General features: G+C 43.2%; 1 protein-coding gene across 15 annotated transcripts; it reads right to left on the reverse strand.

Annotated features, from left to right (window-relative positions):
* Positions 1 to 77: 77 nt before the first annotated feature.
* On the reverse strand, positions 78 to 25,065 carry LOC124190812 (rho GTPase-activating protein 45-like). Of its 15 annotated transcripts, none has more exons than XM_046583674.1 (18): positions 24,803 to 25,065; positions 23,863 to 24,286; positions 12,901 to 13,240; positions 10,901 to 11,044; positions 10,730 to 10,811; positions 7,432 to 7,864; positions 6,989 to 7,099; positions 6,567 to 6,830; positions 5,669 to 5,863; positions 5,353 to 5,596; positions 4,855 to 5,243; positions 4,601 to 4,789; positions 3,520 to 4,462; positions 2,952 to 3,106; positions 2,700 to 2,879; positions 2,413 to 2,584; positions 2,070 to 2,341; positions 78 to 1,566 (listed from the first exon to the last, which is right to left on the reverse strand). In XM_046583674.1, exons 2-18 carry the CDS (start codon positions 24,217 to 24,219, stop codon positions 1,456 to 1,458), a joined length of 4,581 nt encoding a protein of 1,526 aa, XP_046439630.1. In that variant the 5' UTR covers positions 24,220 to 24,286; positions 24,803 to 25,065; the 3' UTR covers positions 78 to 1,455. The 15 variants fall into 15 exon arrangements, with proteins under 15 accessions (XP_046439630.1, XP_046439628.1, XP_046439621.1 ...); XM_046583672.1 differs by having other exon boundaries at positions 2,952 to 3,109; XM_046583665.1 differs by having other exon boundaries at positions 78 to 1,715; positions 2,952 to 3,109.
* Between the last annotated feature and the right edge of the window lie 729 nt (positions 25,066 to 25,794).

The raw sequence follows: 25,794 nt of genomic DNA on the forward strand, positions 1-25,794 counted from the left end.
GATTTCGGCGGCAAATTCGAATCTTCCACTACTCTTGCGCAGTCTAATATATTGATTGAATTAAACGAAAAGAATTGTTTATCTTTTAAATGTTCAAGATTGTATTTTTGAATAGAATTCGCAGAGAGAAATGAATGTCTCCCCGCTCAACTATACAGACGAAAGGATATAAATCACGACGTACGTATGGGTACGGTTGTTGGGTGAGGGGGGGAGGGAGGTGCGCCGGGTAACTGGGCAGGAGAGAAACGGTCAACTGGGGCGAGAGATTTGTGGGTTGTGCGCGAGGGCTAAAAATGGGAGGGGGAAACGGGAGGGGGTCGACCATAAAGACTCGTGTTTGTTAATGAATAATAATAAACATTCAACCCAAATAATTCAACATTGATGAGACACACACATCACATCTCACGGGTGTAACAGATTTGTTTTTGTTTTCGAAATCGCAATGGCAGTAGCGAAATATTAATAGATATATACATATATATATGTTTGTAGATATATATATATATATACTGTATGAATGTATGAAAGAATATACACTGGCCAGCTCCTAAACAAGAACATGAATAATAATAATGCAGATATATAATATAGTATAGTATCGTTATACTCTCGCTAATTGACAAAATCCACCTTTTTTAAAAAATTGATTTGTTGTTGTCGTCGACACAGCACACAAAAATTGATGATGATCGACATTCAAAATACAAAACGATTAATATATAATATATATAATAATAATATAGACTCGTTGGACAATCATTTTTGTTTTGTTTGTTTTTCAAAAAAGATGTAGAAAGAGAGGAGAGACAGAGAATAAAAACAGCGAATATGACAAGTCGTTGATTGCGCACATCATTTTCCAACGCGAACTTAAAACCCAAACTTTGGTGTTTTATCTTGGAATGTCTAAAACTTTTTCAAATACAAAAATGTTGGGGCGATTCGATAGCCCCAGAAAACAAAAAGAAATAAGTGTGTGTGTGCCTGTCTTTAGCGATTCAACAATGATTACAAATTGCAATTCAAAAAACGGCTCGTTGAACAACAACAACAACAAAAAGGAGAGTTATATAATATAATAGATTTTGTTTTGTTTGTTTTGTTTTTTAAATAGAAAGGAACACTGATTGTTAACATTTTTACTCTGCATCCCCACTCTGGCAGGTGTTGCATGTTTTGCGGTTCCAAAGGTCAAATATGTATAACAACAAAGATTTATAAGAATTGCAGCTCAACAACAAGAACAACAACATCAACAGCCATTTTTTGTTATTTTTTTTTCGTTTTTGTTTTTGGGCGGGAAATTTGAAAACAAAATTGTCTCAGACGAATCTTGGAACTCGATCGGCGCCGGCCTTCTTGACGCTGCTGGGACTGGTTCCACTACTTCCGCTAGTGCTGGAGCTACTACTGCTGGACGAGCTGCTACTGCTGCTGCTGGACGAGCTGCTAGAGCTTTCCAGGATCGTCTGCGAGGAGGACATCGTCGTCAATGTCGACACTGTAGAACTGTAGGTGGTGGTTGCCGAGGAGACGCTCCTGACGACCGCCGCCGATGACCTGTGACCGAAGACGTGAGCAAATTCGTGAGTGAGTCCGAACGGAACGGCCGCCAGATCCGAGACGGCCAGAGCGGCAGCAGCGCCAGCCATATTAGTAGCAGAGGAAGGACTAGAAGTGCACCGGCCTCCACCCATCATCAGCACACTCTGTTAATCAATCAAACACGTCCACCTTTTTGAACCTGGAATGTCTCATTTAAACCACCACGCCCCGGAGATGAAAGAAACAGAGCTAGAGCTACAGCAGCTATACAGCACAGTGAGCGGACCGGCCGGTTAGATCAGAAATAAAATGTGTGTGTGAGTGAGTCAGGAGAGAAAAAAATAGGAATGAAAAAGAAAAGAAATCAAAAAATTGGTTTTTGATTGGTTAATTTTTAAAATATATTAATCAGCAAAAAGTTAAATTTGGTGTGAATTTGGCGCCAGGAGAAAAGAGAAAACAAGCAAGTGGTGCGTCCAGCAATTTTTTGGTTAGAGCTCAATCGAGAAATGAATTACCTTGACGTTGGGCTCGCCGGACAGCGATTCGACCAGGGTGGTGCCACTCTGGGGCCCTTCCAGGACCGTGACGACGCCCCTGGACGAGGACGACGAAGATGAAGAGGAGGACGACGACTCGACCGAGGCCAGAGACGCCGGCCCGCAACTGTTGGTGGCGGCGTTCCAGTTGGGACACGAGGCGGCCGAGGGGACTTGAATTTTGACCCGGTTCTCGTCGCACTGCGAGACCCGGTGACTGGAAATCGAAGTGAACGACATGTCCAGGCGACCTGCAAGAGAGAAACGTTGAAAAGCGACTGACGCCACCAATGTCTAAACATCCGAGCAGCTAAACACTTACCGTCGACTTCGTCGTGACTGCCGGGCAAAAGTCCGGCCCGCTGGGCAGAGCCCAGGGAGCCTTGGTCGCTATGCTGAGTGCCACGCCCACTCGATCCGGTCGAGTGCGACTCCCAGCTGTGATCCGAGTCGATGGAACTGTCCATGAACGGATTGACGCAACTTGGTTTGACCTGCAATCAAATAACGAGGGGGGGGAATCAGACAACAACCACAAATAAAACACAAAAACAACCGTTGCTATTTGCTCGTGAAAATTGATGATATCAAAAGAACTTTTTTTTATACCAATGACGACGCCTGGACCGCAGGCAACGAGTGACTGCCCAGTGTCTCGGCTTCCGACAACTGGGCGCCGCCGGCGGTGGTGGTGACTCCGATCGACTCGGTGGTCGACTTCTTCCCTCGACTAGTGGGCGTGATGGGGTGCACTTCTTGATCTTGACTACTCAGCAAGTTCAAATCCACCTGGATAATTTTATAAGATTTAAAAATTTAAGTTGCGAAATGAATTGTATCAATTGATATTCAAAGTCTTACTCCTTCCAGGCCGTGATAATCTTTCAGCGAACTCTTGAAGATTTTGGGGGCCGAGCCGCTGCGCAAGTAGCCGGGCAATTTCCGTATTTTACTCGAATCGTCCGGTAGGAGGAAGTCGGGCAAATCGTCGTCGGAAGTCGCACCAAGTAGACCTTCTTCTAAAAACCAAATCAAATAAAATTCACAAATTAAAAATTAATTTCCTCGTATAAACGTTTTTCCACTGTCCGGTCGAACGGACGGTTACGGTAAAATCTTTTTGCTTGAATGTTTCACGAATTCGACCTCAATCGAACAACCGCAATCCGCAGTTACAACCAGGAGAAATAAAAGAATAAAATACAACAGTACTAATAACATCCACCCCCTCCAATCGCAACGAGTAAAAATCCCTTCAGAAACAATTAAACGCATCCGGAGCCCGTTGCAGCAAAGTCTAATTGAACGGGAATAATCCGTTATGGATCCCAGATTGGTCCATCGTTAAAACAAACTAATCGATTCCGTTGGAAAATCATCAAAATCAATTGGCCAGAAAAATGATTTTAATTTTTGTTTGGGGTTTTACCGGACAGGGGGTCGATGTCAATCGAATGGTTGGGCGTTTTATCGGCGACGAAGCCGGGCAGGAGGACCTCCTCGCGGAGTTCGCCGGCCAGGTGCTGTTGACTGCGCCGGTCGGCCGGCGTCGAGATGATGGTGGCGGCGTTGCTGGCCGCGTGATCTCGATCGGCGGCGTCCCTCGACTTTGAGCGGTGCTTCTCCAGGAACGAGATGGAGCGGACGACGGGCACTTTGGACAGCAGCGACGAGGCCGTCGAAGTATTGGTGGAAGAGGACGAAGATGAGGAGGAGGAGCCAGGAGCCACCACGGCTGGCGACTCCTGCTGGTCCGCCACTTTGGGCGATTGAGCGGATGATCGGTGAGCTGGGCTGCTGCTGCTGGCCATAAGGGCGGCAGAGGCGGCCGATGCCGATGAGGAGGTGGACATCAGAGACGTCGAGGCCGGATCGGGCGGCCCGAAAATTATGTCGGCGTGTTCGATGAGCAGTTCAATCACTTTGGTCTGATGGACCGTGTCGACGAGCGACGAGAGCGTGGCCGATCCTTCCGACGTCCTGAGCAGAGTCGGACCGAAGACAATGCCCAGGTTGGAGGCCGGCATGTTGTTGGACTCGCACTCGCCCGACACCCGCTTCAGGTGGTGCATCAGAAAGGCCAGCGTGGCGTAGTGGTGCCTGGGCAACTTGTGCACCAGCTCGTTGAGCTCCTCCACTCCGGGCGCTGAAGTGTCGGCAGACGGGCCCGTCCACTCCCTGGCCACGCGGATAAAGTCCGGGTAGAGCCTCGACGTCAGCAGGGCCTCGGGCAATTGGCGCAGGTAGAGCTTCAAGACGTTGGCCACCACGTTGGGATGAATGTCCGTCAGATCGACCAGATCTGCCCCGTTCTCAAACGACTGGCACAGTTTCTCAACCTTGGATTTCACGCCAGAAACTCGATACAATCCCTTGGGGGCAAGAATTGAATAAAAGAAAAGTAAATCAGAACAAAATTCGAACCAAAACTGGTCGCTGTGCGCCAAAACGTCCGAGACGTTGACAGCTAATGAGAGGAAATAAATAAAATAGAAAGGAGTTGGTGGTACTTTGATCTGAATGCCTCGGGTGTCGATTTCGTTGATGCATTTGGCGAGCAGGTGGGGCACTTGGGTGCCCGTCTCGGCCAGGTGCTGGCTCAGATCGACGCCGAAGGTGGTCATTTTGCGCGGCAGCCGCTTGTGGCCGCATTGGATTGTCAAACTTTCTAGACATTTCTTGTGGCAGCCCAGCCCGCACTAATCAAAAAACGAAATTGAGGTTAAGACTGGGCAGAATCATTCTTTTAGTGATAGAAAAATACCTCGATGCATTCGGCTCCTTGGAAGTAGACGTACGAGTCGCATTCACGGCAGCGCGAGGGCGTCTTCAACTTGCGAAAGGTGTGCGTGACGGCCGCTTTGGACATGCAGTGGCGACGGTTGGCGCTGTAGCCCAGGTAATTGGCGTCGGCCTCCGGGTCGGGTTCGTTTTCCAGCTCGTCGCCAGATGAAGCTGGGACGAGCCGCCTGGCCGGCATCATGGGGCTGGCCGTCGGTGACGTTTCCCGGCTCTTGGCGCTCGGGTTCGATTCCACAGACTCCGTGTCGCTGCTGACCTGGGTGACGACGTTGCCTGGCGACTGGCCGGCCGACGAGACGGCCGAGGCGCTCCAAGCCTTCATTGGACCTCCACTTTGGACTCTATCCTTGCCTGGAGTGGAACAAGTTAAGAGTCGGTGAGTCACACACTTGTGCAAATGGCAATCAAGCCCAAAAAGAAGGAAGAGAAAGTGTTTGAAAAATTTCTTTTGGGCATATACCAGCACTTTCGCTGAGGTCTGCACTCAGGGAGCCGTTGGACTTTCTCTCCTTCTCTGACACTGTCGACTCTTCAGAGTAAGGTTCAAAGGTGTAGGGGCCCGGGGATGTGCCACCAGGGCTTCCTGCAGTGGCCGTTGGGGTGCTGTCTCTGCTGGGCTTGCTGGGTAGGGGCATCCTCCTGATGAACTCCATGTACTGCGAGCCTGGCTCGTACAATCTGCTGCTTTCGCACAAAGTCTGAAACTGGAGAAAGCCAAAACGTCCATCAGACTGGCCACATGCCAACGGCAAGCACCAGACAAGCCAGAACTGTACCTGAACGGGTGCAGGAGCGGAAACAGTGTGTTGAAGTTGGAAGTAAGAAACGGTAACAGCCTTCATTGTCTGATCACACTGCAGCATCAATTCGCGGACCTGCTGCAGCACTTGACTTTTGACTCGCAACAACTGGCCATGCCTTTCGTTCGCCTCGCAGACACTGGCCTTGTAAGTGGTCTCAGCTTCCATAGCCTGTCGTAAAAAAAAAACAAATGATGAAGAGAAAAAAAAACAAATCAGACAAACGTTCACGTCAAACCGGTTGGCATCAGTCAAGCCAAAACAACCAAAACGCCAACACGAAAGTGCGTCGTGCATCGGCGAGTGCGTTTCTACCTGGAACGAATCATGATGATTGCGAATAGCAGGACGTGGAAAAAAAAACAAACAACAACAGTTATTAACCTACATATCCCCGTCGTATAGAGAGAGAGAGATTACACTTTACATCTTGGCTGTTTCTCTTTGACAGAAAGTTGTAGAAGACGAGGGTGGCTGCTAAACAGCGACCCGGACGTCTGCTGACACTACTGCGCTTTTTCGATTATTTGAGAAAAAGATTCAATAAAAATCCACCGCTAATGTAAAAACTTGTCGTCATTTTTCATTTCGAGGAGAGCCAGGAAGTGTGTGGTGGTTGTTTGCGTGATGGCGACATTAGATATTACAAAACAACAAACTCAACAACAACAACAACACAAGTGTGGGCGGCCATTTAATAACTTCACGCTCGGCGAGAGAGCTTTTGCGTGCGTGTGTTTTTTGGCGAAAAAAAAAAGCCAAAGGTCCGTGAAAAATAAAAGAAGAATTTCCAACCCACGCGTGAAACACACGGAACCGCCAAAAGAATTGGAAAAAGTTAAAATAAAAATAATAAGAAATATGGAAATGAAACCTTTTGGAGGGCATCCTCTTCCGTCTTTTTCCTCTTGTCCAGCTTGGAGGCTTGTTCGGCGGTGGATGAGGAGGACTCGGCGGCGGACTCGGCCCTCTGGGCCGCCTCTTTGGCCCGCTCCCACTCTTGCTGGCGCTGGACGTAGAGGGCCTTGGCCTTGCGCAAGTTGCCCACCGACTCTTGCATGCGCTTCAACTCGCGGTGCCACATCTCTTTGATCTGTTTGCGGCAGCGTTCGTGCTCGTTCCGTCTGGCCGACAACGGCTGTGCGTGAGTCATGCCATCATCACGAGAGAATCAAATAGACAAAAATAAGATCAAAGACATCAATATAAAATAGAAGATTTCCCAGTGAGAATCTTCAGATTTGATAGTCGGACAACTATTGCCGTGATTGCGCAATTTTAGTTTGTGTTGATTACCTCGAGGAATTTGTGGCCGGTTAGTAAAGAAGTGGTCGACTGTGCCGAATTGCTGTTGTCAATCTCCCGGTCCATGGCCGTCATGTAAATGGATTGGAACGGCAAATAACACTAAATAACCAAAAATAAATGACGATTAATAATTTGGCAACCTTGGAGCGAAACCCCAATTTGATATCCAGTCTAGTTTTAAATCCAGTCGATTGAATTATCAATGAGACCCTTATTTTTCACCTTGAAATGGCGCCATCTTTTTCAAGTGCAAGGACTTTTTGATAAAAGATTGCCAGACGATAACAAAACAAAACGAATATGTACACACACACTGGGCCCGGCGGCATACCAGACGGGCGTGAATTGATATCTGCGCGTATATAATCCGCTCAACAACAACAACAAGGAGGAAAATGCATATGCCAAATGTCTGAATTGGTGTATCATACCTCCTCTTTGAGAGCGGATTTCATGGTCTGTGCCAGTTTGGCCACATTCTTGGCGAATTCGATTTCCAGGTTGCACCTTTTCTCCACGTAGGTCATGATGTCTTTGGCGTATTTGGACCAGAGTTTGGCCCGGTGCAGGGCCACTTCGACGCCTTGTTCCAGTTGCAAAAGGACGGCGTCCATCTGGACGCCCGTCAGGTGTTGTTGCGGCGTCGTAGACGGCTGGTTAGTCTGCTGGTCGCCGGGCGAGCCTGGAAAGATGACGGAAGTCACCGAGTCCGATTTGCTGGCCGTCGTTGTTCCTGGGTCGGCCAGCAAGGCGCCGTTCTCGGCATCCGACGGGATGTTCTCGCACGACTTGGTTTTACTCGACACGGACGAGCTGGCCAGCGAAATGTTGCTGTCCAAATCGCCCATTAGGTACTCGGAAACCCTGGAAATAAAAATACAAATAATTCAAAACATTTTCATTCACATCAGTCCAAATGGAGAATATAATTCTAGTTCATTTAATTCTATAAAAAGACACCAAATCCAGTCCACCAGATTTTGGCGAGCTGGACATTTGATATATAATAAATTAGTTTTTTCTTCTGTCGACTGATTTAAGATATTAAAAATAAACCGGTGTGTAAAAGGATATTCGTTATTTGTTTTGGTCATCGGTGTCGTAATAACCAGTCTCTAGGTCTTGTTTCTGGTTTTTGAATGGACGAAAAAAAAGAATAAAACGGGGACATTGCATAGGAAACAAGGTCAGTATGTTCGCCAGTCCTTGGCCCTTAATGCTGACTGGGCATGAATAACTTATTCATTTTTTTTTTTTCCAGACGAAAAAGAAGAAGAAAATCCAGTTGGCTATTAATTTTATTAACGTGGAAATTCCCTCACATGTTTCTCTCAACATGTTTAGTAATATAAAACCCTCGTTTTTTAATTGCTCGTTGATTCTTGGCTATAAGGTCCACCGCGTTTCGCTTTGTGTCTAAAGAGCGGTAAAAAGTTCACCGTTTAAAAATATTTTATTTCCCACCTTTTATTTTTACGAACCGAAATTTCAGAGTTGAAATAAGTTTTTAAAAAAATGGTTTAGTCAATTTTAATGACTGGAATTATTCACCAGTTATGTCAAATGCGAATTTACGATAAAGAATAAGAAAAAAGAAGTGTGCGTTAGCCGGGAATCGAACCCGGGTCTATTGCTTACTCCGAGTTTGGAAGGCAACAATGCTAACCATTATACCACTAACGCTTGTGACGTTCGAGCTTTCATTTGAGAAACAACTCGACGGCCAGGCTAAGACGCAATCACGGAGATAAATTATAGATAGAAGATAAGTGTGGTTGTGTGAGTTTTTTCCTCATTCCATTTTCTTATCGAGAGAGAGAGAGTCGCATTATATTGACAGAAGGCCTCAGAGATATGACCGGATATATACGTAAGCAACTCTCACTCTAACCAAACAACATTTGGTTGCACTCACGTACGGCACATGTTTCGGGATTTTTTTCCCCCCAAAAAAACAGGAGGAAGAAAAAAAAATATGAGACACGAAAAAAAATGAAAACCTTGAATAACCCGTGAGGGCGACTATACTCGATCCATCTCCATCTCCTCTCGTTTCCAAAGAGTCAGTTAATGATCTTCTCACGCAGCTGCTGCGTCCAATTAAAAACCAGAAACAAAAAAAGACTGGCCCTTTCCTCGTCCATGTCGACGAGTCGGGAAAGTCAACAGTCCGCTACATTTATATACGTGCACAAATAACAAACAAATAAAATTCTCCAAAAAAATAGAAAATTGCGTTTTTTCTTATTTTTTTCTAATTTCTCTTAGAAACAATATTACGACACACACACGAGAGAGAGAGGTCAGCGAACCTAGTGTGTTGATATCCAACGACGACAATAACAGAGTAGGAAATTAATTTCGAACATTTTTTATTGATTTCTTTTAATTTCTCGGTTTGGGTTGGGCGCGCGTCTAACTAATAATAACACCGAAAAGTAGTTCTCTACACACTCCACATGTGATCCGGCATACTAATAACTTCCTGTGTGTGTGTGTGTTGTTATTTCAATTTTCTAGCCAGTCCCGCACGACCGCTATTTTAATACACCGGGAAAATATAAAAATAATTTTCATTTCTCTACTTCCTTTTTTCTATTCTTTTCTTGAAAAAATCCAATTACAATCAAATTGTATCACGTATATACTCTTTAATTCGACTTTAGCTTGAGGCCGAATTCACAATTTCCGGTACTTGAATCTAATATCCAAAATCAACCCTGTACTACTGAGGCCTATACTATAACAAGTCAAAGTCGTTTAGGTAAAATATTTCCGGTCGGATGAAGACGCAAAGGACGACCCCACCCTCCATCATTTCACGTCATCCACTTCTCCGCAGCTGATCATCTGTCACAAGACAACAGACAAGAGCCGATGAAACTCTGTAGGTACACCCGTGTGTCTTTTTCGCCGTTTCGAGCGCAGCTTGGCAACGGCGGGAGTTTCAAAAAAATTAAAAAATTAAATAAAAATCAAAAATGTTCGTGAAAATAAAAAGATGGTTGAAGGGGCCGCCCCAAATGGCCGTTGCCCCCTGTCTCTCTCTCTTTAAAACTAAATTTAAGAAAAAAACAAAACAAAATAGATGCGGGAGGGGGGGGAAGAAAAGAAAAGAAGAACGTGAACGTCTAGCGTGAAGAAAATGTTGGACAAAAAAAAAAAAAAAAGTCCGGGAGCCGCTTGAGCGTCGTGCGATGGGAGATGTGGGGTGGGGTGGTAGAACGGGGGGAGACGATGGCACACAGCTGGAATGTTTGAGAGAAACTTTATTTCGGGATCACACACACACACGATGGGCGTCGGCCGGCGCGTCTTTCTCTGGGGCTGCTGCTGGTCCGTCGTCGAGTCGAGGCGCACAGCAGACGAGAGAGGGACGAAGGCGAGCGCAACAATCACAAAAGACTCACGACGACGACGAAAAATTCCATTTGATCTTTTTTCTCTTTTTCTCTTTGTCGTGTGTCGTTGGCTAAATTCTTTCGCATCGTTTTGTTTTGTTTTGTTTTGTTTTTTTCACTCCCGCGTGATTCCCGTGTCTTCTTCTTCTTCTCTTCTCCCCCCAATCCCAAGGTTAAATGCCGACACATCCTTGACATTCTAACGCGTCCCCTGTCCAGCTGCTCGCCGCCAGTCCCTCACTTTCATCATTTTCTTTTCTTATTTCTTTCTCCCGATCGTTCGTTTAATATTTTATGACATAAGAAGAATCTCTTATAAGTTTCTTACCTGCTGCTGAACGCCAGTGCCAGCTGGTCGATCGACTCCATGAATTCTCTGACGTCCCTCTTCTCATCTTCGTATTGATATTCTGTTCAATTTAAAAAATAATTACAAATGATTGAAATAAAACGGTTATTATTATTATTATGATAGTTAACGGGATCAGAGATAATTTACCTTTGACTTGATGGATGAGAGAGCCGGCTGCGACGAGCAGTTCGGTCGACTGCAAGGCCGAGTAGTGCTCCAGGATGATCCGCAGGATGCGCAACACTTCGCCCAGTCGTTCGTGAGCGGCCACCCGTAGAGCGTCGCACTTGTCTGCCACGACCGGACCAGCAACAACAACAGCAACAACACACCAACCGAACGGAAGAAACAAAAAAAACATCATGGCAATCATTCACGGATTATAAACAGTCACGAAATGAATTTTATTTTATACAACAGCGCCATTTTCTATATATCGGTAGGACAATGCGCAAATAAGATCGAAATTTTATTTGTTTCCATTTTCGATTTGATTGCGTCATTGAATGGGAATAAGAGTGAATCAATAAAAAAAATATTAAATTCAGTTGTTGTTGTTTCGTATTTCAAATCGAATTCGTGACGATATCAAATGGCCGTGGCTAATGTTTTCAAAAAAGAAATAAGATAATCTGATTCATATTTTGCGCATTTGTTATTTAAATAAACTTAATAGGATAAGAACATTTGGGGTTGGTTATCTTTTGGGAACGCAACCCAATTTTTTGTTGACGACGAAACCGGCCAAACTATTGCGCAGTCCCCCCCAAAAAAGGATAGCGCTAAAGTTTTAATCATTTTTTTGTTTGAAATTCAAATAAAAACCGGAAAAATTCTTCTCAAAAAGATAATAGAGGCCATCAGGAGATGTAGTGTAACCGAGTTTCCTCATTCTTACCAAACAAAAAATGTATAGACTTTTGTTTCGATAGTTGACACCTGTCATTCCGGTCGGACAACAATTTTCTTATTTTAAAATTCCGCAATTCCCGCCACAAAAAAAGTAAAAAACTAAAACCCCTATCCCATAAAAGGTTTCTACATTTCGAATTATTTTTAAAAAATAAAAATTTGATTTTCCAGTTCTAATTAGAACAACGGACTCTAATCAGGTGGCCCCTGGCGGTAGTTGGAATATTAAAAGAATAAAAATAAAATAAAAAGAAGAGGCTATTTATGGTCCGCGTAACATTTCGTGAAAAATAAAAATAAAACGGGAGAAGAAGAAGGAAGAAGGAAGAAGAAACAAAAGTCAACCGGTCTATACAATTATATATTTATATATATTTTTAAAAAAAAAGCTAAGGATCTATTGATGTGTTGTTCTCGGCCGGCTGTCGTCCAGCCATTTATTATTTTTCTCCCCAAATCTCTTCTTCTACTATTTCTCGATTGGCTAACAAACACACACACACACAAAGTTCTCTGAAGAAACGACGTGTGTATGTCTATAATCATCATCTTTTATTTTTTCGGTTGAACAACAAGCGGAAAAAAACTAAAGGGGTTTTGTGTGTGAGTGGACCAGATGCCACGGTCTATATATTTATTTCTTTGGAGAGTCGGACCCAAAAAATGATGATCGACAGATGGCCGGAACAATCAACTTCTATTAGAGTTTTTACACAGCGACCGAAAAAATATGTTATGACTATATTTTCCACCCTCAACTACACATCCTACTTAACTAATATACTACGACCATTTTAAAAATAATAAAAGTTTAAACATCGTTGCAGAAATGAATTCGTTTCACATTTAGCTGATTCGTTCGTTATATAATGAAGGGATTATATTCCCGTTAAGATGTGACGGGCTCACTCTCTCACTCATCTCCTCATTGACACTCTGAATCCAACGGGATTACATTGACAATCGTTCCTAAAATACATATGTAAGACTCCAGCCCATTTGAACCGATTCCTTTTGTCTTAACTGTGGGTGGGTGGTGGTGGGTGGTAGGATGTCGCCATTGTGGAACATTTGCGCAATTTCCCGTGAATTCACGTCATCGTCAATTTCCAACGAAAATGAAATCAGTCGGATTACGTCAAGTACTACTCCCGGAGGCTATAAATAATTATAGATCGGATGGACTGGATGGATTGGCGGATGAATTTGGAAATTCATTTTCGGGTTTGTTTTACCTTTGTCGTTGGGATGAAAGAGTCGGCGCAATTTGCCCAGGGCTTCTTTGAAGGCTCGGACTTCTTGCGTCAGAGCCACAATGTCTTCCTGCTCCACCAGGTGACTCTCGGAGCTGCTGCCGTCCGAGCTGACGCTGGCCAGCGAGACGGAACGCGAACCGGATGCCGAACCGACTCCTCCACCGCTTCGTCCACCACCTCCACCTACTCCTCCGCTGGATGTGCTGGATGGTTTTCCGGCTGTCGCCACCACCACAGAAGAAGAGGCTTCCATCGTGGCCGGATCTTCCGCCACTCCGTTGCTCACCAAATTGTGAGTCGAGTGCTGGATCGTCGGCACCTGTCGGCGGAATAAATCAAAAGAATTTCTTTCAACATTTTTTTCGGCTTCTCGTGTCAATTATTTCCCCCAACCCACACACACACACACACATACCAAAAGTAGTCACGACTTTCACCTTTGCGGCTCAATAATTATCCAACTTTTTTGAATTTGGCGCCGACATTTTTGGCCAAAAATTAAAATTGGCGGGGAGTTTGAACAATTTCAAAAAATGACCAAACAATCAAAAATGGTTTTTCAACCTCCCAGTGATGACGCAATCGGTCGCCGTGTGCGTAATGCGCCGTTCTGTCTGGCCAATTTCGCCTTTTCGGTACACACACACACACACACACACAAAAAAGGTTCTAGCAGACAACAAAAACAAGGGCGTGTTTTATCATAAAAATAAAAAAGAGCCCAGTGACACACAAGCGAGCCGCTGGCTGCTGCTGGGACTGGGAGAAAGGCTCAAACTGTGCCCGTCCGCCATCCGCTGGATAGAAATGCAAAAAGGAGGAAGGGGAAGGGAAGTAAAAGAAGAAGAAGAAGAAAGAGACGTGTGTGTGTATACTATCCCCACCTTCTTCTTCTTGGTTTTCTGGGTTCTTCTTTTAAAATAAAAAGGGCCCAGGCGTCGAGCCAAATGGTCCGTCGTCCGTCCGAGGTTGTCTAAACTTAGAACGCGGGCCAGCCCCACACACACACACACACACACACACACACACACCACCACCCTTCTTGTGTGTGTGTTTTTCTATCCCGAAAAGAAAAGAAGATTTGTTAACTTCTTTTTAACACGGGTTAAATCGTTCTGGGGGTTTTAATTTGAAATTTTTCACGAAATTTGAATTTGAATTTGGCCGCCGCCCTTTTTTCTTCTTCTTCCTTTTGGGACGGCCAATCCAAAGAGACGGGCCACTAAGAGTCTCAATCATCCATCCATGATGAAATCAGTTGTCGATTCGTCGCACACTCACCACTACACCACACTACCCACCAATTGGCCGTTTAGACAAAATCACCAACCCACCCACTCCCGTCTATGTGTTGCGCAACACGAAACAAACATCCGCACGGAGCCCCCTGCACACGGAGGAGAAATCAAAATGATATCCGAATGGAACCCAATGGAGAATGAAGAAAATTTTTTGGGGTTCGACTTTTTGGCAGTCGAACGAACGCGCTGGCTGGACCTACACAACAACCAGCGCTAGACTGGCTGCTGGGCGACGGATGTTGTTTCCTCTTCCTCCCCTGCCGTTTTCGGAAGACTCTGTCGACCGCCGATACACACACACACTCCCGAAACGGAATAAAAAATACCCGACGCGTCTGCGCAGTCGGAAGCGGGGTCGTGAAAATTTACAATTTTGAAAAATTTGAGCGGGAAATGATTTGAAATTTGAATTCAATCAAAATAAAAATGAAATAAAAAATAATCCTATCAAATCATTTGAACTAATTTTCGAAAAATCCGTTTGAAAAAATTTGGCGGGAAATGATTCGAAATTTGAATTCAATCAAAATAAAATAAGAAAACAGTTGATAGCTCGTGCTGGTGGAACTAAAGAAGAAGAAGAAAAGAAGACGTCATCGAGCGCGGTGTGAGGTGCGGATGAGAGCGCCCAGGAAAAAATTATAAAAATTCATCACGGCCCGCCGCAGCCGCTGTTGCTGTTTGCGGCTGTTTGTGCGGACGGCTGTGCGCACTCTGGCGGAACTCTGGCGGGCACGCGCGCTCGCTCTCGCGCATCCAAAAGAAAAAGAAGAAGAACAGCTCACCTCTTTCTCTCTTTATATAGAAATACACAGCCCCCCCCCCACACCAGACGAACGTGTACAAGGAGAGACCGTACCGTTTTCACGAACGCAACTCTACACGCAGAAAACCGCACAAAAGGAATAAAAATATACATATAGAATGAAATAAAAAAGGTGTTAACGGGGTCTGTCCTCATTGCAGCGGACACCAAGAACTTGGAAATTTATTTGATTGAAATTCAGTCGAGCCTAGTAGACACCGTGAAACTATTGGCCGTGAATTTTCGTTGGTTATTTTTCACGACCGACGCTGGCCCACGTGCCTTCACCTTTTTTCTCTCTCCATCTGATCATTGAATGGGACTCGGTCGGAGCTCCGTTATGTCATTCGGCCGCGTACACCGTCGTGAGCCAAAACGACGGTCGGGTGTGTGTGTGTGAGGGGGGGGGTTTCGTGAAAACATTTTTTGGGTGTCGGGAGGGAGGAGGCCCAGAAGAAGAAGAAGAAGAAGCGGGCAAAGTGTCGATCCCGTTATCGTCATTAGGGATTTAAGGGGGGGAGGGAGGGCAACAGCAAAAAAAAGGGGGGGAAAAGATAAGAACGGCGCAACGGCTGACGTCACAATCACGCAGAGAATAACCCAGAATTAAATAGACAACACACGCAAAGGTTCACTATCGTTAAACATATAAAAATAAGGAAAAAAATTAATGTTTTTCGTGTAGGATAATATTAGACTCTCTCGCGTTGTTCCATTGTTTAACTTGATAAAGTTCATTGTTGCGCAAGCTGTAGGCGAAACAAACAGTGAAAATTCTAGGCAAACATGAAACGGATTTGATGAAAATGTCGACTAGAGATTATTGGCAATTTCATGAGCTGTGCTGCGGGTCGATATCAGATCGAAACTTTCAAAAAATTTCCACCTTTCCCTTTTTTTTTGATAAGTTAATTTAAAAATTTAATTTTTTTGGCGCCGAAAAAAAAATAATTTTTGTAATTAAAAAAAAAGTTGCTCGCGGGTTTACTTCGTGAAATAAAAATTAAATTTTCTCTTTTTTTTTCAAAGATATATAATCCAGTTTGCGGATTGCGGATAACGGGTGAGGTTCACGACCGATCATCTCGTCTGTGTGTGTCTATTACACTCGGGATGATTCAGAGCGTATAGCCTAGAAAACGTCCGACCGACAGCAGATGATGATCTGATGATTACACACAGCTGCGTCTATAGCATATGTACACGTTCTCAGTTTTCAACCTTGGATTCAAATAAGAATATTATTTCTAGTAGATTTTTTGTGTCCCCCCCCGACCAACAATCTTCCTCCTTTTCCCCCCGTCATTAAAGTTTTACAAAGAGATGATGGCCATCAAACTGTACCGATAGCTTCTGGGCATTAGATTCCTTCCCATTTTTATTTTTTATTTTGTATTTTGTTGGGCTGTTGGCCTGAACGAAAAAATAAATAAAAAACCGCAACGGGAAAAAACAAGAGACAATAAGGGAGAAAGAGAATCAGGTGACCCAACTCCAATTTCCCAATCAAAAGATAAAAATGAATAAAAGAATCAAATAAAAGAAACTAAATTCCAACAACGAGCTTTTTTTTGGCTGGCGTGATCAAATAACAATTCACAGTCGACTTTAACACAGAGAGAAGGATCAAAAGTTCATTGGGGCTCTGCTGTATAACGCGAGCAAGTGCGTACACTTCATTAGAGGTTGCGCAACGACAAGTTTTATTACACCCGTCGTGGAGATTTCCCCCCTCTGGTCTAGAAAACAAGAAAAGAAATTGTTCTCTACTTTTCTGACCACATAATGAGAGCCGACCAACAACACACGACGTCGTCCAATTTATTATTTTCGTCGGAAATCATAATGACGTCAACTTTTTCCCGAAAAAATAAGAAATCGTAGGTTGTACAAAAAATTTTAAAAAATTCAAATTTTCCCTCCAAAATCAAATTCAAATTTTTCAAAATATTCAAAAAAACGAGGAAGTTGTCTGGTGGTGAGGACTCCACCCCAAAAACAACTGCGATGACCTTTGAAATTCACCGGTCTCATAGCACAAGGTAAGACCCACCCGAAAAATTAAAAATCGTGACTCACACACTCCATAATAACAACCAACCAGAAAAATTCCAACTTGCACAAATCGCGAATCATTTAGTTAACAATTGATTATTACTGAACAACACACACCTGGTGCTGGTGGAGTGGGTGGAAGCGTCGGCTGGCGGACGATGAGTAATCCTTATTGACTGAAATTGGCCACTTCATTTCTGGGTTTTTATTTCTTTTGACAACAATTCGATTTAAATATTTCCAGCGATTTCGATTGAATTTTATTTTTAAAATTCACAACAAATTCTTCCGTTTTTTTAAAAATTGGTTTTAGGAGAGTTGAACTAGTCGGGAGAATGGCGGGCGTCCATTCACGCGCAGTTGCGGCACTTGGCCACACCTGTGCTCGTTCGTATCCATCCAAATGAACTTGCACCAAAATTAATTTTTCGAACGAAAATTCACGAAAATTCACGTCGAGAAAAACGAAAAAAGTGCGCCGTGCGGTTTACAATTTTTCCCTTTTCGACACACACAACAACAACAACACAGACAACAACCCACAAAATCGACGCAGCAGCAACTGACTCACGCCGCGTCTCACCGATAACTAAAACCAACCCGACCAAATAAAAAAGTCTCTTCCACCTCGTCCTCCTCGTGTATACACGGGCAATCGCGTGTGCACACGGGAGAGAGAGAAATGCTCGCAGTCGTAGCTCACTCTCACCCACCAAACTCCACCCACCCACCGCCACCCTACGACTTGTGTTTCTCTCTCTACTCCTCCCACTCCATTCCTTCTCTCTGTGTGTGTGTCTCACCTGCGGTTATCTTTTACACACGCAACACACACAACGGCACGCACACACAGGCAACCAGACAAAAACACCTGAGGGGGCAAATGGAATGCGTCAAGCGACGTTGCCGTTTTCTTCTCCCCGTCGGCCAATTTCTGATTTTCTTCATTTCCCTCTCTCCTTCTTTTTTCGTACACGCATTCTTCACCGTGATCAACAGGTGAACCAACTATTTCACTCCCGAAAATAAATAAAAATAAAAAATTTCGAATTTTAAATCTACCGCCAAAAAATTCAAATATTTTTTTACAAAATAAATTCACGACGCCTTTCATTTTTTTTTCTCACACGCTCTTGACATCGTCCGGATGTGTTGGAAAAACTTGTCATCGCTTCCATTTAACACAAACAAAAACCCAAGGAAGAAGAAGAAGAAGAAGAAAAAAAACAAATTTCGATTTAATTAGCCCAGACGGGAAGCAACAACAACAACAACAACCTTCACGTACACCTTTTTCTTCTTCTGTACAGCAGGAAAAGGCAAGTTCACGACGGTCGTGCGAGCGTGAAAAATAAAAAGAGTGGGAAAAGGTCATCGGCGTGAGCATTTTTTGCTTTTCCTTGTGTCTACCGAAATAATTTTTTTGGTTTTTTAATGTTATGACATAACTTTTCTCGGTTAATTGCATTTTTGGGCTTGTTTGTTTGTTCGGCAATGTCGTAATCAGAGCGAAATGAACGATGAGATTTATTGTCAATGGCCATAAAGATTGAAATCGGATAATCTTTTTGTCAAGGTCTCCACATTTGCGTCATTCGTTCAAATTGTTTTTTTTCAAAAAATTTCGGCGGGAGAAAATAACAAGCGTCGGATCGAACCAATTTTGGCGTCACTAACTTTTTGTGTGTACGAAACGAGGAAAATTCACGTTGTCACCCGCTGTTGTGGTTAATACTCTCCCGCCCGCATGTCATTTACTAGCCCGTCATTATTCATTCCTTAATTCAATAGCGACTAGACTCGTACGTACCACACGCTATTAGGGTGAATCTTGTCTATTTTTACCAACGGCGGGAAATTCAAATATTGAAATAAAAAAAGAACCAAAAATGGGGAGGGGGTAACCGCCAACTGCGATTTTTAAAAATTGCGCCACATTGGCACATTCCAGACAGCAACTTGCACAGTCGTCATAACTATATTTCGATTTGGAGGTTACAACGTTTTTATATCCCGAAATGGCCAGTGGCCGGACCCTCCCTATAGATCGAAGCAGAGACATCCGTAATCGGACATTGTATGTGTGTGCTGTGCAATATTCCAAGGCACGACGCACACAAGTCTTATACCAGGAATGATGTACGAACGAGAAAAAATGGGAAAAAAGGAAAAAAAGGGCGGAATGGTTTCGTCTATTCCCAAAAGAAACGAAAAGTTAAAAAGTTGAAAAAGAAAATAAAAAAAGAGAGTTGTATAAGATCCTGGAGAGACAAAACAACCTTGACGTTATATACTACACCGGAGCTATTGGAAAATGAGCAGCAGCCAGCCCCCCCGACGAACCTTGGGGTTTCGTCCAATTATGGTCATCTCTCCATCCATCCACATCACATCCATCGTGAGTGTGTGGAACAAGAAATAGAAAAAGGAAAACAACAAAATTGAGAGGAGCTACAGTGCTGCCACCACTTTCTCCTTTTGATATCCCCCCCCACCTGTTTGGCTATGCCACTCACGCCGGCCAACACGGACAGCCCCCCCCCCCCTTGAAAAATAAAAATAAAATAAAAATAAAAATTGTTTCAACAATTGGTGAAACTCAAATAAAATTTATCAAGTATTTCCGCGGCCGTTAAACGCTCCTCCTCCTCCCTCCAACTGCGTGATTCAATCAATAAAAAGTGGCCCACCCCCCCCCTTAAAAAAAAAAGGAAATGAAATTTTTTTAAAAGGATGTAATATTTTTCTGTCTGATTCATTCGTGGAAGACAATAAACTAAACGGGATATAATAAATGGCGCAGTTATAGAACCAGCTATAAATCACACATCACGAAAAGCCTCCCGAACGAAACAATAAAAAATAACAAAAAAGTCAACTTTGTGTGTGTGTGTTTCTTATACGTACGGGCCAGAGATGAACGTCGACGGTATAATAACAATCCCTGGATAGAAATTGGATCCATTATATAAAATTTATTTGCGTCGATTGGCGTCGAATGTCTCCGGTTGGTTATTTTGCGGGACTCACGAGAAATCGGACCCACTTGACTCCTTATACCCATGTCCAACAGTTGGGAGAAAAATTTGAAAAAATCCTTGGCTCTTTTGAATAGACCCGCTAGGATTATTGAAACAAATTTTTCAAAAGATAAGATAAATTTTGTGCTGTTTTATATCCCCCGCCATTTGTTAAATATCTCACGGTACCGGATCTAAATAAATTAATAAATTGTATCTACGGTGAAATAAAAATTCCCTTATAGATATATGCACAAGTATTCATTTAACCTTTACCTGAATTCCAATCATGGCGGGTTGGATTAGTAAATTATGGCCGGCCTTGATGACCTGCCTGGCCAGCATTTTCAAACTTGCACTTTTGATTAGCAAATTGGGTTTCGATTGCGGCGACCTCGTCTCCTTATTCTTCATCATCGCACATGCAAATGTTTGTCGCCTTACACGTAAACATACCGAACTGTTTTTTTTCAAAAGAATTTTCACGTTCAATCGTCTCACGGCGGAATCAAACTGACGTAATTCCCGGGATCGCTCTAACAAAAAAACTAAATTCGACACTGTGAGTGCGTATAGTGGCAAATGAAAAACTCGTTTCCCACCATCGCCACCACCGCCAAAAAAAGATAAGAATAAATTAAACGAAGCCACAAAATTTGAAATTTTTCACGTAGCGGGACATGTGAAATTCTCCAAAGCGGATGGACGACGACAAAGTCCGGATGTTTATGGTAAAATTACAAAAAAATAAAAAATCGAATCGACCTTCAGAATAAAAAAAACGACAAATAAAATTGCATCACGTTTTTTCCTTAAAAAATTGAACCGAATGGGATACGTATGGAGATTGGGAATGCGTACGACATTCCATCCCCCCCTTTCGATGTATACACCGTGTGAAAAAATAAAATAAAAATTGGGCAATCGTGAAAGTGACGTTCACGAACAGTCCCGGAGCTGTTTGACATTATTAACTATGCCTTACAGTATACTATATACATACTGCTATTAAATCACAATTTTTTAATAACACTGTAATAGAGAGTAGTATAGACACACACGTATAAACCCCAAAAGGGGAGGGGGGGCCTACCAAGGATACATACAACAACATAGACCTCGCGCTATACGAACTACAATTTCGTGAAAGTTCGTGAAAAAAGTAAAAAACCTCAAAAACCACAAGGAGCAATTCTCTCTGTGCCGAAAACAACAACAACATTCCTTGAATATTTATAGGAAAGTCATTCTTTGAGGACAACAACAACAACAACAGCAAATGATGATTAAAAAAAGAGAATAAGATCCGAACTGGTTTAGAAAGCGCCAGCTCTATACGTACAATTATACAGCGGTCAGTTACTAATTTTTCCCTGATGGATTGGGGAGGGTCTGATTATTACATCATCTAGTCAAATAGTTGAAGAAATAACTAGACTCGGCGTGGGACTATACGAAAGCCAAGGATATATCCAACAACAACAACAACAATTGTTGTTATCTCGGTCAATTATAGGCAGCAGCGAGCCGCTTCCGTTCTCAATTCGTTCGACAGCTGATGAGGAGCGACGCGTGCCGATTACACACAGCTGTTGAGTGAAAAAGAGTTAAACTTAATCGAGCCCAACTCTCTCTATACACACTTGCGGTGACTCTGCTCCACTTGGTTACGTTTCACGTGTCGCAGGGAGGTCCCAATTCCACACAAAGTTGAAAAGAAAAAAGGAAATCCTATTAATTTTTAGGTGAATTCCCGCCTGTGTACATACACTGGACTCTGTCAGACCCACACACACACACCTTTCCCGGTGTGTAGGGCTTCGGATTTTTCAGTCGCGGGCTTCACGGGCCAATAATATCACTCGCCAATGTCTAATTTCTTTTTGAGCTTTTTGAAAGTCGCGCTCTTTTGTTTTCAAACGACGTGTGGTATTTATTGTATACCTGGGCTGTGATGGATGTGGCATACACTAATACGAAGGGGGACACACACACAAAAAAGAGAGTTTCCAGCGGCTATTTTGTAAATGACGTCATTCAAGCCTGGTCAACTCTTTTTTGAACTAAAAAGAAAATTGAACGAATTTCACTGTGTACCTCCCGGAGTGAGTTGGTAGGTTACCTGATGGATTTTCGGGAGTCGTTCAACATTTGAGAAATGGGTCAGGACGATATAAGAGTTTTCGGCTAATCAATTTCTATGACGATCGGACCGAAAAACCTCTGATAAATCATTCGACAAAATTTTAAATTTTCAAAAATTCTGGCGCGAAAAAAAAAAACAAATTTCAAAATTTCAATTCGTAGCCCGAAGGTGAAAACCGCACGTGAGATGTAGGACTGCGACGCTTGTAAAAATACTACGCACTCGTAATAATAGCTCTACTATACACAGTCCAGACCCTGGGAAAAAAACGATCGAATTTCCCAGGTGGACGATGATTAACTAACTATCTGTCTGTCTACTCTAATAACAGATGATGGCGGGGCAGCTATACTAGCACACACACACACAAGATATCTAGTACACACATTCTCCTATTGTTTGAATCTCTGGCCATATTAGTTGATAGTCTGTTGCGTTCAACACAAAAAAAAAGTCTTTTTCTTTCCGTTCAAACGCCGCGGGATCGCATTCGAATTCCAATTCTGACTTGGAACTCTCTTGTCTGTCTGTGTGTCTCTCGATATGGCCAGGTGAAATCGTCCTTGGCGAGGTTGCGGTGAAGATGGAAACGAAACAACGAAACAATTCTCTCTCTCTCTTTCGGTCCCGTGCGCTTCGCTGACGTCGCACATCTACGCTCGGCCGAAATGGACAAGAGAAATGGGGTCAAGGGTCAAGTCGCCACCGACCAACCGAAACAAAAATGAATAAACAAAAGAGGACAGACTCAATTTGGGAGAAGAAAAAGAAAATGAATTTCAACACCTTTGTATATATCCTCCTGGAAAGGTTGTCACTGTGTAACCCACTAAAAATGTGATGAATCTTCGTTGCGAACTTTGCGATGGATCCGGGAGAAAATGTTTAGGCCAATTTTGAAACAACGGGATTGCGCAATATTTAAAAGTGGACAAAAAACCCACACCGACTCTGTTGCAATACCAAGACACTGTAAAGGAATCTCTCAAGTTATTATTAGATAAAATACGTTAGGACCCAAATGAGTTTCGTGATAATTCCGCCTTATCGCTCGCAACTTAACTCTAATCATTTCAAATCTTATCCGTGTGTGTTGTTTGCACGAGTTATCTGGAATGTCATTGCGTCAAACCTTCGCCTGACTGACGCCGATTAGACCCTGACTTGACCCCCAACGCCCAAAAAATGGTTTTCTCATCATCGAAAAGGCGCGCCAAATTCAAAAAATAAATTCGTCATATTTTGTTTTGAAATAAACAAAACCCATTTTTGGGCTTTTGTTTGTCGATTGTCAGTTGGGTACGGGGCGTGGCCACACACTGACTGTCCGAACAGCACACAGGAGCGACCACCTTGAGAAATTCGGACGTCATCGACCAATAAAACAAAACAATCAGGAACACGACGACGAAACCCCAACACATTTCCAAATAGAAAGCCCCAACCCAAACCACCGCAGTTTGGAAGAAAAAAAGGCAATTACACACACACACAAAATCTACCAGCAGGTTGTAAAAACGACAATGTCCAGCCAGAGTATTATAATAGTAGTTTTCCCGATGTGATGACACACGGACTATTTATAGTAAGAGTTGTTGGCTGGCCAGCACTCACCGTGGTGGTAGTAGTCGATGAAGAGGCTGATGACGACGATTGGGCCCGTTGGAGCAATTTGAGTTTACTGCGATTTCGAATGGCCAGGAAACCGGTGCTGGCCGTCCGGTGATTGGGCCGGTGATGGTTGTTGTTGTGTTCATGGATGGTGGGCTGATGCTGATGGTGCTGGAGCGGATGGACGGGCGGCGAATCCGGTCCGCGATGATGATTTAACATGGTGGAAAAGGCCAGCATGTTGCTCTTCCTTTTCGGCTGGTGATGAGATGACGAGAGGCACGAAGGTGACGGGCCACCGGTCGGCGGCAAAATGGATAAGGCCATCAAATTGTCGTGCCAGGCTATCGGCGCTGTCATTTCGATTTCAATTCAATTCAGACTTAATATCGCCTACAGCATTTTGCTGCTTAGTAGTTAGTACCACCTGAATTGAATCAAAGGAGAAATAGAAATTACAATCAATTAAAAAACGAGATTAAAACAATGTGATAATTGATGGGGGAAAATGAAGAGGGTCGAGAAAATGTTTGAGATATAATTCGCTATACGCTCGGGGGGCTGATTGAATCGTCAGAATAAATCAAAAACCCGTTGCTGGGTTTTGCGTTCCATAATTCACACAGTCGGATGATGAATGTATACGCGAGTGGAGAAAATTTTATCAAAAGAATCATCGTAGATACATATAAACCGTTATAAGAAATCAAAAGATTCTCCTTTTAGATTTTTACGACGACGCGAAAGAAAACGGGAAATGGCGAATTCAAATTTTCAACTTTCACTCGACAAAATTTTCCTTTTCGGAAATATAAAAAAAAAAAAAATCAAATAAAAAAGGTGAAAAGAAAATTTCCCGACGTTTTCACTTTCCATATAACAAAACACCAGCCAGTCAGCCCTGCCGGGCACATACACATCAATTTTTTGAGTCTTTTTTTACCTGTCCGTTTTGTTTTTTCTGTTCCGTTTGTGGGCACTTGTTTTTTAATCCGAGCTGGAAATGTAAGACACCTCCCGCCGTGTGTACCACCGACAACAACACACACGACACACTCTGTCACACTTTGCGATGGCCAATATTCTCGCACAAATGATATACGCCCACCTCTAAAAAAAGAAAGAGAGAAAACGGCAGGTGTTACAGTTTTGTCCGGGAGAAACAAACAAAAGTTCTTGGCGATCCATCGGAAGGTGGGCGACCAACTGACGAAATTCGATGGCCATCCCAGCCACTAAAAGCTGGATTTCTCTCTCTCTCTACCTGTGTGCGCGCGTGTGTGTTCCTTTTCAGGTGAACGCTACACTCAGCGTCAAGCCCAAAATAAAAACGGCCGTTGATGACCAGAAATTTCTACAAACTCGACAATTTTCAAACATAAAAGTTTTGTGATATCAACGAGTTTTCATGAATGGGAAAAAATAAATATAAAAGTTTAAAGAAGAAGAGACGCTACATGAATGGCTGATGAACTCTGAGAAATAATAATAATGGGCCGAGAGAGAGATAAGAAAAAGGTTAGAGCGCGTGTGCATCATATGAGAGTCCTAGCGATATAAGACGAAAGGGAAAGTTGTTTCCCTTCCAAAGATTTCGTCGTGTAATACGAGAGCCCACCAACTTGGATGGAAATTTTTATCCTAAATAAAAAAAATAAAATAATCTTACAGGAGACATTGGAACGCACTTTCCCAACCCTAAGATTAAACCAGCCGATACGAAAATTCAATTCCGTTTAGTTGACAAATTCTTTTATCTTTTTCATTCCCAAAAATAAAGGTGGTTGATCTCAAATACAAAAAAATGAATTAACAAGTTATATGAATTGATTCCATCCATCATTATTCACACCTGCACTGAGCTGGCACTTCATTTTTCTTTTTTTATAAAAATAGCTGGACAAATTTCGGTGCCCAACTAACGGCCGGCGTCCA

Source organism: Daphnia pulex, chromosome 3 (assembly GCF_021134715.1).
Source record: "Daphnia pulex isolate KAP4 chromosome 3, ASM2113471v1".
Lineage (NCBI taxonomy): Eukaryota > Metazoa > Arthropoda > Branchiopoda > Diplostraca > Daphniidae > Daphnia > Daphnia pulex.

What these genes read in the sequence shown, in the direction of transcription:
- LOC124190812 (XM_046583664.1), bottom strand. Translation starts at nt 24,219, where the DNA reads ATGACAGCGCCGATAGCCTGGCACGACAATTTGATGGCCTTATCCATT. An exon ending in AATCCGCTCTCAAAGAGGAG is followed by an intron (nt 7,100 to 7,431) that starts GTATGATACACC and finishes TTGGTTATTTAG; the next exon opens with TGTTATTTGCCGTTCCAATC. An exon ending in AAGAGGATGCCCTCCAAAAG is followed by an intron (nt 5,864 to 6,566) that starts GTTTCATTTCCA and finishes TTTTTACGACAG; the next exon opens with GCTATGGAAGCTGAGACCAC.